General features: G+C 57.0%; 1 protein-coding gene across 21 annotated transcripts in view; it reads right to left on the reverse strand.

Annotated features, from left to right (window-relative positions):
* NCOR2 (nuclear receptor corepressor 2) overlaps positions 1–12433 on the reverse strand; it is a 210850-nt gene that overhangs the window by 22200 nt on the left and 176217 nt on the right. For 18 of the 21 annotated variants that reach the window (XM_041729398.1, XM_041729399.1, XM_041729400.1 and 15 more), the window contains 8 exons: positions 11983–12103; positions 10911–11067; positions 6446–6610; positions 5550–5689; positions 4726–4828; positions 4391–4495; positions 3973–4076; positions 141–291 (listed from right to left, as the gene is read on the reverse strand). In XM_041729398.1, coding sequence (XP_041585332.1) covers positions 141–291; positions 3973–4076; positions 4391–4495; positions 4726–4828; positions 5550–5689; positions 6446–6610; positions 10911–11067; positions 11983–12103 — 1046 coding nt within the window. The remainder of the gene's footprint in view (positions 1–140; positions 292–3972; positions 4077–4390; positions 4496–4725; positions 4829–5549; positions 5690–6445; positions 6611–10910; positions 11068–11982; positions 12104–12433) is intronic. The other 3 variants (XM_041729403.1, XM_041729412.1, XM_041729402.1) reach the window with 2 other exon arrangements.

Consider the following 12433-nt stretch of genomic DNA (forward strand, 5'->3'; position numbering starts at 1 on the left):
GCCCCCATCAGCCCTCCAACTAAAGATTCTTTCTGGGCACTGAAGACTCCTGTGGATGGGAAGGAGGAAGGCACAGGCCTTGCTGGCCCCAGGCTGCCTCCGCCTGCTCCTTGAGGCTGGGAACACTAGGATGGACTCACCCTCGTAGGACAAGACGTGGCCCTTCTTGCCCTCGTAGATGACATGGCCCTTAGGCAGGCTGTCCTCCCGGCTGCGGTCCAGGCGACTGGGGCTGTCTTCGCCGATGATCCTGGTGATGGTGCCTTTATACAGGACATCGGCTGGAGTGCCCTGGAGGCACAGAGGGGGTGAGCACCCGGCAGGCTCCACCCGGGGACCCCAACACTCCCCAAGCACGACGTGGGCGTGACCAGCTTACATACACGTGTACCTCCACATCCACACACACACACACACACACACACACATGTTCACACGTGCCGGCTCTACCAGTGCACATGTGTTCATACATGTGCTGCTTCAGAGGGGGGGAGACCAGGCCCAGTGGACCGCAACCACACAGGATACCAGCATGTCGCAACTTACAGAGTGCCCACAGTGTCACAGGAACCACTAGGAGCACCTTATATATATTGACTAATTTAATCCTGGCAATCACCCTAAGGCTATTGTTATGCCTGTTTCAGAGGGGGAAACTGAGGCACTTAATGGTTAGGTGACTTCATCCAGGGGCAAAACTGGAACCCAGGCAGTGCAGCTCTGGAGTCGGTTCCTGCCTGTCCTCAGAGCCCTAACGTTTCACTACTCACCCCTGCCAATTTGGCTCCCGTGCTATGCCTGTGAATGTGCACCACGCACCCCCACTTCCCCAAACCAGGGTTTCTCCCCCTCGACACTATGCCATGTGGGGCCAGTTGATTCTTTGTTGTAGAGCGCTGTCCTAGGCATCGCAGGATGTTTAGCAGCATCCCTGGCCTGCACCCACTGGACGTCAGAGCTGCACTGTGCACCCCAATCTGCCCCCTTCCCAAAGTGTGACCATCAAAGATGTCCTTAGACATTGCCTAATGTCCCCCAGGAGGCAAAACTACCCTCAGTGGAGAACCAGTGCCTTAAGGGAGTGTGGGCTCCCCACAAGGGGAGGTATTCAAGCAGAGAGAAAGCAGCCATGTGGAGTAGCATCCTGCCTTGGGCAACTTTCAAGAACACGAGCGCGGGGATCAGAACAGAGTGTGGAGTCAGATGGCTGGATGGCATATAGTGGCTTTACCAGGGAGTTGTTGTGTGACTTCTGTCAAGTCACTCTGCCTCTCTGAGCCTGGACATCTGTACATCTACAGAATGGAAATAATCTCTGCATGTGCAATTCTCAAAGGCACTTGGCACAGATAAGCTGTCCCCAAGTCAAGAGGTCTGTGATTCCACAGGCCTTTTCACAGATGTGGGGTCCTACTGTGTCCCAAACCCTAGACCAGTGAAGCCCAACCAGTCTCCCCGTGGGAACTCCTCTGCTGAGAAACATCCCCCTGGGGGGGAAGGGCAACAACTGGCAACCCCTTGGGCTTTTGCTGCAGACCTTGATTTGCAAGGATAACAGCAAGAGCCTCTAAATGCACACGGGCTCCCTGCAACTTCACACCACAAATGCTCTAGCTAGGGTCTCCCTGCCACACTCTGAAATGACTGTGCACACTGTAGTGTAAATAGGCGATCACTGGGCAGCAGTCCAGGGGCAAAATAGGAGCACACGGCAGTGACATCCCCTCTGGAGGCAGCTGATACCAGCACTGGGTGTTGTCAGAATGGGGTACATACTGCGGAGAGTAGTGGCTTACCAAATAGCACAGGGGTGATGGGGAGGGGCTCTCCTGCTGGGGCTGAAGGTGGTCCGTGTCCTCAGGCTACACTGTTTACAGGTGCTCTCCTACTCCAACAGAGGACAGAAACCTGAAGGACTGCAGACCCTGCCCCTGGGGACAATACACTGGACAGACTCAAGTGAGTGTGGACACTGTTTGCCTGAGGCCTGTTTCAGGGACAAGAGCTTGCAGCCTCATAGGGTGGGCCCCAGCGAGCATCACTCCCAGGGTGGGGGTAACACTGGGGGAGCACAGTGCTGGGGCTTCCTGGAGCCTCCGGGGGGATATCACGGTCCCTGCCTGCCAGTGCCCGCTGGGGTTGCAGATGTATGCGTCTGTCTGCACACGTGTGTGGTCCGGGCATGATTTCATCACCACCCGGTGGCCAGGCTGTGGGAAAGTCTGACTCTCATGCATTTGGGCAGCTGCCACCCTCTGCGCCAAAGACAATCGAAGGGGTGCAAGTGACTGAGATGGTGTGGGTCACAGTTGCCTGGAAACCTGGGGTGGACGGGTGTCTAGGGCCTGCACATGTCAACCATTCAATCACAAGAAAAGAAACTCCACAAGAAAAGAAACAGTGAGGAGTACTTTTACTAGAGGGGAAACCGAGGCAGGAAGACTGCTCCCTGGCTTCAGCAAGTGTGCGGCACAGCTGAGACCTGAACACCCTGGCCTGACTTTTGCCCCAGGTACCTGTTCTTTGCACTCAGCGAAGCTGCCTCCCAAAGCCTGTTATTTCAAAATCTACAGCTTTCTCCTCTGTGGTGTGATCTGAGGCCACTGGGCTCAAACACACCTCACTACAGGCCAGCCTATGGCCTGAAGCTCCACTACAAACGTGCGTGTGGGTGGGGCAGGGTGTGCTGTGCGTGCGTGACTGCTCCTGTCCATGTGTCTGTCCATATGCCCTGTACATGTGAGTGCACCTGCATTATATCCATGTGTGTGCCTGTCTCTGTATGCAAGTATGTCTGAGCATGTACTTCTGGGCACGCACACATCTGTGTCTTAGCTCCTCGCCCTCTGACACGGCATTCGAGAGCCAGATGCATTTGGCACAAAACTGAGTCCATTACTTACTAGCTATGTGACCTCGGGTCTAATCTCTGAGCTTCGCTCTTCTTATCTCTAAAATGAGCTGCAATAGCATGGACTCTGTGCCAGTGAAAAGTGTCTTGTCTGGAGCTGGGTAGAAGGGAAAGGAAAAGAAAGCCCAGGCTGCTCAGGACCCCACTTCCTGCTCGCTAGCCAGGGAGGAGAGGGTTAAATGATCCCAGGGGCACGGGGAGGCCCCACTCCACACACACCGCCCCCCGCCCCGACCTCTGTCAAGTGGAGAACTGATCCCCCAACCCTAACACCGGAGGGCCTTCCAATCAGCTCCCTCTGCAAACCCGGGGACAGGGACGGGGCAGATGTCGTTAGGCACTCCCTGCTGCAGAGGTAAGTAGGGCTAGAACGCTTGCCTCTAGCCCTCAGGCTGCCAACACCACAAGGTCAAGGCTGGCACAAGAGCAAACCTCTTTGTTTTCTGGGACTTAAGTCACAAAAGGGGAGGATAATGACAGCACACGATGGGCCACAGTGTGGCCCAAGTGCAGAGCACCTGCCTACTGACACCCTGACACCCCAAGGAGCCTCTGCTCATGCTCCAGACACCACAGCCTCTCACTGATCCTTGTGCAAGCCGGAGACACTCCCATATGCCGTTCCCTGAACTGGGAATGTTGTTCCCTGAGATGCCTGTGGGGCTCATCCTCCACAAGTCTCCCCACTAACCTGTGTGGCCGAGCTGGCCCCAAGCATTCTTAATCTCAGTATTTTACTATATTTGAAGCCCTGGGTACCCTGAAGCCATCTGTGCAGTTTTCCCCCTGTCTACTGCCCTCTGCTACCCTGCCAGTTCCTTGGGAGTAGTGAGTTTTATGTTTTGTTCAGCCCTTCAAGTGCTGGCTCCAAGTACACAAGAGAAATGACCATGAGTTGCCATCCCCAGGACATCACCCCATCCACCAGGACAGGTGCCACAAAGTGATGCCAGAGGGAGGAGATGGGCTAGCCCACTGCTCTGCCTGCGGTCAGGGCTGCGTCTGGAGATGCTGCCCGCTGGGCCTCCCCCAGCCCTCAAGCAGTGGCCCAGGACACCTACGTGGGTGATGGAGCCGCGGTACGTGATGGGGCTCTCAGGAGGCACCCGCGTGCTGGGAATGCCCTTGGTGATACTTCCTCCTGGAACCGAGCCCAGGGACGTCCCTAAAAGACAAGAGACACAGGGCATAAAGGGTGTCTGCAGCCCCTTCCCAGGTCCCAGTCCTAAAAGCCACCCTGACCGTGCTCCTGGTGACCCGCAAGACCCCCTTGGTGTCTCGGTGCAGAAGACCCCATGCCCCTAAATGGGTGAACAATTATGAAGAGAAGCTTTGGGACCCTCTGGGAACTGACGGTGTTCAGCAGATTCTGGATAAAAGATCCTGTTCCTGCCTCAACCTTTCTCCAAAGAGCTGAGGGGCAGCTGTTGGGGATGTAGGGCAGACTCCAGGCCTCATGCCCACCCCTCATGCCCTCACCTCTCAGCACAGACGTCTCCTGGGCTGTGGGTACCCCCAGGCTCTCCGGTGGCCCAGCCTGGCCCCGTGGGGACAGCTGCTCCTGCTTCACTCCGCTGAAGGGCGCTGGGGATGGGCAAGAGCAGTGAGCCACACGCCGCTAGGGTACAGACTTGGAGGGAGGGCCCCCACCTAATCCTACTGGCTGAGGTCCAGCAGTGTCGGGGATTTGGAGTGCCACCCTCCCCTCAAGTTCAGGCCACAGTCCCAGGGGCCAAGCTGCCTTCCCTCATGCCCCCAATACGGACAGCTAAAGCCAAGCCTGGGCTATCCAGGTAGAGGGCCCAGATCCTTACCCAGCTTCTTGGGGTCCATGGCGAGGGGCAGCCCCATGGTGATGGGGCCCACAGGAGCCTTGGCGTGCTCAGAGTATGGGACATGGAGCTGCACTGACATTCCCTGTGAGGGGCATAGGTCCTGGGGTCACAGGGGCCCCCTCAGTCCCTCCACCACATGCCCAAGCCCAGCCAGAGTGCCCTGACATCCCCTTCCACAAGAGCCTAAGAGGAGGGGAACCTCAGAATCACATGCAGGTCAGCGGAGCTGCTCAGCTGAGTGATCATGGACAAGTCCCTGGCTCTCCTGAGCCTTGATCCCCTCACCTGTGAAGTGGCCATCATGACCTGGTATGGTTTAAAGGAAATGGTGCATACATGTGGTCTTGGACAGAGTGGATACTTCGCCCCCATCCCTCACCACACAGGTGGATAGGTCAGGGGGGGCGAAGGGGCAGATAGTCCCAGACAGGCTCACCACATGCTGTGTGTCTAGTGCATTCAATCTTCAATTTCACAGAGCGGAAACCGAGGCACAGAAAGATTCTGTAACTTGCCCAAGGCTATACAGTCTGGCTGTACAGCCCATGCTCTTGACTACCCCAGAGTCCCCAAGGTCCTAAGTGCCAGGGGCAAGCTCCAGCCAGCTCACACTCCAGCAGTGCCGGGCAGAGAGGTGACCCTGGCCCCTTGAGGGCCCAGTTCCCTCCTGGCTATCACTGCTTCCAATGCCCCCACTTTATAGATGGAAAGACTGAACCCCTAAAAGAGGAAGGGGCTATTCTCTGGGCAATAGGCCACATAGATGCTCCTGGGGGGTGGGGGTGCTAACCCTCCCGCCTCACCTGGGAGATAGCACTCATCTGCCTCTCAAGGACGCTGGGGTGCTTAGTAGAGGAGATGAGGGGCGGCGGGTTGGAGATGGTGGGTGGGCGTGGCAGGACGGGCCGGACACTGTCGTGGAGGCCCAGAGGCAGTGGGTGACCTGTAGGGCACACATGTGTCCATCATGGGGCCCCAGCAACGGTCATGCCCCTGCCAGACAGACCCCGCCCCCAGGCAGCTTCCTGTCCACACATGCCCCTCTGCTGCTCCTCCCATCTCTGTCCTGATGAGCTGCTGTGTCTTTGGTTCAGATGCCACACTCGGAAGCCTCCCTCCACCCTGTAATAGCCTGGTCCCTGGCCCAAGCCCCTCACCTCTGGCCCAGACCCTTTAATTGGTCTCCCTGTTCCCACTACCCTACCTCTGCCCTGCCCCAGCCACTACCCATTTCCTTCCCAGGAACCAAAGGGATCTTTCTGAAAAGTCTTCTGGTTCACATCCTCCCCGCTGCTGTGAACCTTCCATGGCTCTCCACTGCTCCCAGAAAGTCTTAATCTCTGACTCAGCTTTCAGTTTAATCTGACCTGGTGCTTGTGGTCTCCCCAGGCTTTTCTTTCCATGTATCCATTCTTTAGCTCTACGTCACTGGTAGAAGACAGAGCCCCCCCCCCACTCTTGGGCTATCCCTCACCAGCTCAAGCACCTCCTATGGCTTCAATCCTAGTCCTGCAAATTTCTCAAATCTCAACAGATCTTTTCTTTCACAGACCAAACCATCCCTCTCGTTAGGTCCCATCACACTCTAAAATCCTTTTACATGCAGTTCAAAACCAATGCAAATAGTTGGCACCCAATGACTGTGCTGGCTGACTCAGCATGGCAGCTGAAGAGCCCACGCGTGGGCCAAGCTACTCACCAGGTGGGGCGTAGGAGAAGGCCGAAGGGTCAGGGGTGTGCGGGGAGGCCTTGATCACCTCACGAGGGGGCACAGGGAAGGGCAGGCCTGACGTCCAGCATGGGGCCTCCGTGGGCAGCTTCTGGCCCTCGGGTGCAAAGGCCGGGAAGAACACAGGCTTCTCTGCTGAGAGGACGAGGCAGGGCAGTCAGCCATCCTCGGCCAGCCCTCAGGGACCCAACGGCCCTGGCCACCCCTGCTCAACCAAGGCCCTCTGTGCCCACAGTACTGGCCTGGGGCGAGAATGGGGTCTGGGCCAAGAGTAGTAGGGGTCTATGTTGGGAGCCCACCAAGTCTGCAGCCTGGCACTGCCCTGAGCCCTTGTGATATTCTGTCTGGCACAGGAATGTGTCTCTGGGCTGGGGTTCTTGGCAGCCCTTGAGATCCTTGGGAGCTTCTCAGTTCCAGTGTGCCAGGCGAGCAAGGGGCCCTGGACAAACCTCCAAAGCAGGGGCTGGCAACCGGTGGCACAGGGCCTGCTGCCTGCTTTTGTACAGACACTTGTTCTGGAGCATGGTTGTATCCGCCCATTTATTTATTGTCTATGGCAGAGCTAAGCAGTTGCAGCAGACTGTCTGGCCCATTAAGTCTAAAATATTTACTGTCCAGCTCTCTCTCTAGAAAAAGGGGTTGGCCTGTGCACAATGATGTAGGCTTTCTGGGGTACGTACACCCTGGCAGGAGGGGTGGCCAGGGGTCCACTCTAGAGAACTACCACCACCATTGCAGCCTATTTGTTGAACATGTACTATGTGTCAGGCACTGTGCTAAGCATCCTACCAGCGTGGACCCAAGGAGCCTCCTTAGCTTATTAGTAGGCTTGTGAGAAAGAGACTGTTACCAGATCTGTCATACAGAGAGAGAAATAGGTACAGACACATCAATGGAGTTTTGTAAGGTCACCAGCAAACATCTGGCCAAGTCAGGATTTGAATGCTCAACTTCTTGCCCTGTGTAGCTGCAGAAAACAAGACAGGAAGGTAATACCCTCCCAGAGCCTCCCATGGGCCAGAACTTTTCCAAGTGCTTGTGTGCACCGACTTGTTTATCCTCACTATACCCTAAACAGAATTACCATCATCCCCATTTTACAGATGGGAACACCAAGGCCAGGAGAGTTGAGGTCACCTGGTCAAAGGCCCACAGCTGGCAAGGGAGGGAGCTTCGAGTCCGGGCAATCAGGCTATAGACTGTGATCTTAGCCTTCACTAGATGCCCTGCCCACAGGAAGATGAACTACCACTGGCCCCAGATTCTCAGGCCTAGATACACCGTGTAGACCGAAGGCCAGGGACTCAGGTCCACCATCATGGTGTTTCCCCCTGCCCCTCACCTCCCACTCTACTGAAATCTGCCCCAAGCTCTGGACCTCTCCCTTGAGAACTGGCTAAGAAATCAGGCAGGAGACACAACTTGGAAACACCAGAACTCTCTAACTCCTGGGACAGGAATAGTAGGCAGGTGTCATCTCTTGGGCCACCTCCAGATGACAGAGGGAGGTTCTGAAAGCCCACCGAGGTATGGCAGCAGAGTGTTAGCATCGATTAGTGATGCCTGCTGTGGGCACAGCAGGTGGCAGTGGAGGCGTGCATTCTCCAGATCTTCCCTCTCTCCTAAGAGAGACAGAGTCATCATCCCCCCAGCCCCCGCCGCCCCCCCAGGCCTGTGCCCTGGTGAAATGAGCAGCCCACAAGAGAGGGTCACAGGTGCAGAGAAAAGTCAGTGGAGGGATTCCACAGCCCCTCAAAGAGGTGCCCCCACAGGGCCTGCCGTGAACACCCAGGCCTTGCCCGTCCAGCTGCCCGATCCTATGTGCACCTTGGATGCTTTCTGGAGCTCAGCTTGGGCTGTGCCGGGCGGGGGTGGGCTCCAGCACTGGAAGGGAAATCTGTGGCTGGGCCAGGCTGGGCAGGAGGCCGAGAGCCTGGAGAGACAACCTGTTCCTCCAGCTGGCCCCCAGGGGAGCTGAGCGACTGGCTTGGCTGAGCTGCTCCATGCAAGAGCCAGGCAGCAGGGAAGGCTCCTGAGAGACCAGAGAGGTAGTGCTGGGTGTCAAGTTCACACATGTGCCTACAGGCACTGAGCAGCAACCCAGACCACATGAGAAAAGCACACAGCACCTGATGCCAGGGGCACTGTCTACTGTGGGGAGCTATTCCAGGAAAAGGCACAACCCTTGGCTAGACTCAGAAACCACTGGTGGCAGCTCACTTTCTCCCAGGACAGGGCCTATGGTCTGTCCCAGCAGGTCCTGGCTGGCCCTGAGTGGTGCCCAGCCACCCACGGGCTGCCTAGCCCTGCTCACATCTGACAATGGCCAGAGCTGTTTGGGCCCCAGGCATCATTACACAGCAAACCCCTGGGCTGGTGCCCCAAGCCTGGAATGTCCTCCAGAGCCATACTTCGCTCTCGCCCAGCAAACCCCATCCCTGCCACGGGGTGTCCTGGTCCTAGTATGGGGGGCTGGCAGGGTCCTTAGAAAAGGCACACGCCCTGCCCTCATCCCCACATGAGACCATCCACAGACCCCACAGGCTCTGCCTCTGAAACAGACTCCTAGTGTTCCCCCTTCCTCCCTACCTCCATGGTCACCCCTGCAGTCCAGGCTGCCACCACAGCTGGTCAGGAATAGCACTGTGGCCTCCTCCATCTGCCCACGACTCCCTGTAGCCCTTACCCTCAACAATGACCAGAGAGAGAGAGAGAGAGAGAGAGAGAGAGAGAGATCTTTCCAAAATAAAAATCAGATTATCCCCCATAACACAAACATATTAAAACTCCTCTGACAAGGCTTCTCCCACACCTGAGACAAAAACTATGGCCTACGAGGCTTTACACAATCATGGGTCCCCATTTCCCTCCTTGACTCTCCATCTTACCCCTTCCACAGCCACAACGACCTTCTGGCAGCTCCCCAAACACACCAAGCTTATCCCTACCCCAGGGCCTTTGCGAATGCTATTTCTACTGTCTGGAATGCCCTTCCCCTATATCTTCCCATGACTAACTCATTATCTCCACAGAGACCCCTCCTCACCCTGCTTTGTTCTATTTTAATTGCATGAACAAATCTAAAGTCATCTTGCTTCCTTTGTATGTATCCTGGCTTAATATCCCTCTCAATCAGAGAAAGAGCTCCCTGAATCAAAGACTTCATCCTGCTCACTCCTGAACCCCCACCGCTTAGCATAGGACTTGGCCATCGCAGGTGTTCAACAAATGTCCTGGCCCAGTGGCCACAAGACAGTCTGTGTGCTGGCCAGGATGCATGGCCACCCATGTGGGTGGCGTCTGAGACTTCCTGCAGCAGGTGGAAGTGGCCACAGGGAGGCAAGAGGGCAGGCTGATGAAACAGGGAATATCTGACAGGCCTGTGTCATTTGTGGGAAGCATGGAGCCATCTTCCTTCAGGGATAGCCTTCCTCTTTGTCCTCATACAGGTAAACAGCACCCCCCTCAAGAGGCCTGTGGCCAAGGGCCCAGCCTGGCTTTCTAGAGAAGGGCTGCTCTACCCAAGAAGGGAATACAGATGGCACTGGCACTGTGCTGCTCAGGGAGGGGGCCGGGGTCCTGTTGCCCTTATACCCCTAGAGCAGCTAGTAGAAGCCTAGGTTAGCCCAGTGTGGGGGAGTCTCTGGAGGACCAGCGCCCGACACCCATGATGCACACGGCACATGTGGCATGCCAGGCTGCTCTGGGAGGGTGCCTCTTTGGGGACACAGGCCTGGAACTTCTTGGGTCCAGTGGGGAAAGGGAGGCAGAGACAGAACATCCAGAGAACAAGAAACCCCGCTTGCCTGTCTCCTGACCTTGAGCTTCACATGGCAAAAATAAAGCACGCCCTGGGCACTTGCTATAACACAGCTGCTCAGGGAATTACCCCACGGGCTCCCCAGTAAACCCAGTGACCTCGGCCTAGAATAAGGTCAGGATGAGACCTCGAGGGGGCAGTGCTTCCTGCCCAGGCCCCAGAGTTGCTGCCAGCTGGGCACTGAGCCTTATGCATGATTCTAGAAGCTCATGTGTGGGCTGAATCACATGGAATCAGAGCCTGAGTCACAGACGTGTGTACGTGTATATACAATGCTTTTGAAAATGTTTTAAAGTTGCCAACATTAAAAAACCACATCTCAGGGGAGAACATGGATTTCTGGCTTCCCTAGAAGCACAGGGGCAGGCCTGTTCTGCCCCATGGTGACTTGGCTAAAGCCAGTATGTGCCTGTGTTACGAAGAGCAGGAGTCCTCAGATTGACTGTGGTTCCCACCATGCCCTGCCTTCTTCCCCTTCACCTGCCTGTTTCAGCTGGCCTTCCCTGCCATTCTCTGCTTCAAGCCTGCCATGGCTGCTGTGGACGCATAGACACCCCTTACCCCTCATCTCTTCCATACCCCTACTCCCCGCCGTGGCCACGGGCACACACTCACCTTCCTTGTCGGCAGGAGGCACAGGGCTCCTGCTTTTGCCTCGAGGGCTGCTGCTGGGCTGTTGGGGGGTGTCGTTCTCTGGCTGCAAGGGCTGTGGTGGTGGCAGAGCAGGGGGAGCTGCATCCTCCCGGGGGGGCTCGTGGACTTTGGTGACCTGCTGAGAGAAGTGGGAGACGTGAATATCTTAACAGGCCTTCCATGAGCCACAGAGATCGAGAATAGCCTTCCAGGCCCCCTGCACACGAGAAGCCTGAAAGCCATGGATGGCAGTGAGGTAGCCAAGAGCACATGGCTTAGGAGACAGGAAGGTAGGTCTTTGTACAAAGTGTGTAGGATGTGGCCGCCCATCTCAGCTACCTAGTAGGGAGCCCAGGCTCTAGGACCCTGTGGGTCTGAGAGAGATGGGGATTGACCCAGCCCTGGGAGCTGCCAGTATAGCCTAGCTCACACTGTGCCCCTCACTCAGAGAGCCCCTCAGCCCGCAGCCCCCAGCTGTACTTGGGAAGCCCAAGAACGCTTCCTCAGAGAGGAAAGGGCTCCTCCAAGGGGCTGCCCATGTAGCCTGGAGATTCTTCTGGAAGGCCTCCTCAAAGGGCATCATGTTCAGAATGGGTGGGTGGGACCCCACCCTTCTCCCCACGGTGTTGTGACAGCCAGGAGATCTCCTGCCTTCCCTGGTCTGGGGGAGCTCTGGAGAACCTTGGGAGGCAGGGTTGGGCAGGGCCACTCCAGCTCCAAGGGCCAGCAAGGGTACCCTGCTGGAAGGGTAGAAGGCAGCCCTGTGGGCCACAAGTTCCCTGGTTCCTCCAGGGCCCCACCCTGCACGGCTGCCAGCTCTCTGGAGCTGTTCCTGCCTCATCTCCATGGGGATTTCTCCAGCAAACAGGAGGCTGCTGGGAAGAGCTGAGGAAAGGAAGGCTGCAGGTGCTGCCCACCCCCACCCCCATGGAACTGTGCACCTGCCCTGATATACTGCCTTACTGAACCAGAGGGTAAGGGCAGGGGGCACAGAGGCTGTGGCCTTCCTTGGCAGGAGTCCTAGGGTGTGGGAGGGGGGTGCCTGGGCACTCACAATTGGGGGTATGGCAGCTGCCCGCTGCTTCAGCTGCTTCAGGTCCAGAGGCTTCTGGGGTGAGGCACTGGCCCTGGCGTCACTGGTCGAGGTGAGGAGGCTGGGCCGCGGTGACAGCAGCCTGAGGGAGAGACAAGGGTCAGCCCATAGGCTCACAGCTGGCCTCTCCTGGCTCCAGCCCTATACAACCGGGCTGGAAGGACTGCCAGAGGGAGGCAACTGTCCAGGGTCACCTAGCCGAGGATATCAACCAGGACTCTGGGTGGGGACCAGGGGGAAGGGGACTCCTCCCTCCCTCCTTCCTCTGGTCTCTGCTGGCTCCACGAGGAGCTGAGATCTGTTCCAACCCCAGCCCAGAGGCCCAGGCCAGGATCAAACACTCCTCTGAGAGAGCCCACAGCAGGCAAAATCCCAGGGAAGCCCAGACTTCGGGCCTGCACCATGCAAAGCC

This window comes from Vulpes lagopus, chromosome 14 (genome assembly GCF_018345385.1).
Source record: "Vulpes lagopus strain Blue_001 chromosome 14, ASM1834538v1, whole genome shotgun sequence".
Lineage (NCBI taxonomy): Eukaryota > Metazoa > Chordata > Mammalia > Carnivora > Canidae > Vulpes > Vulpes lagopus.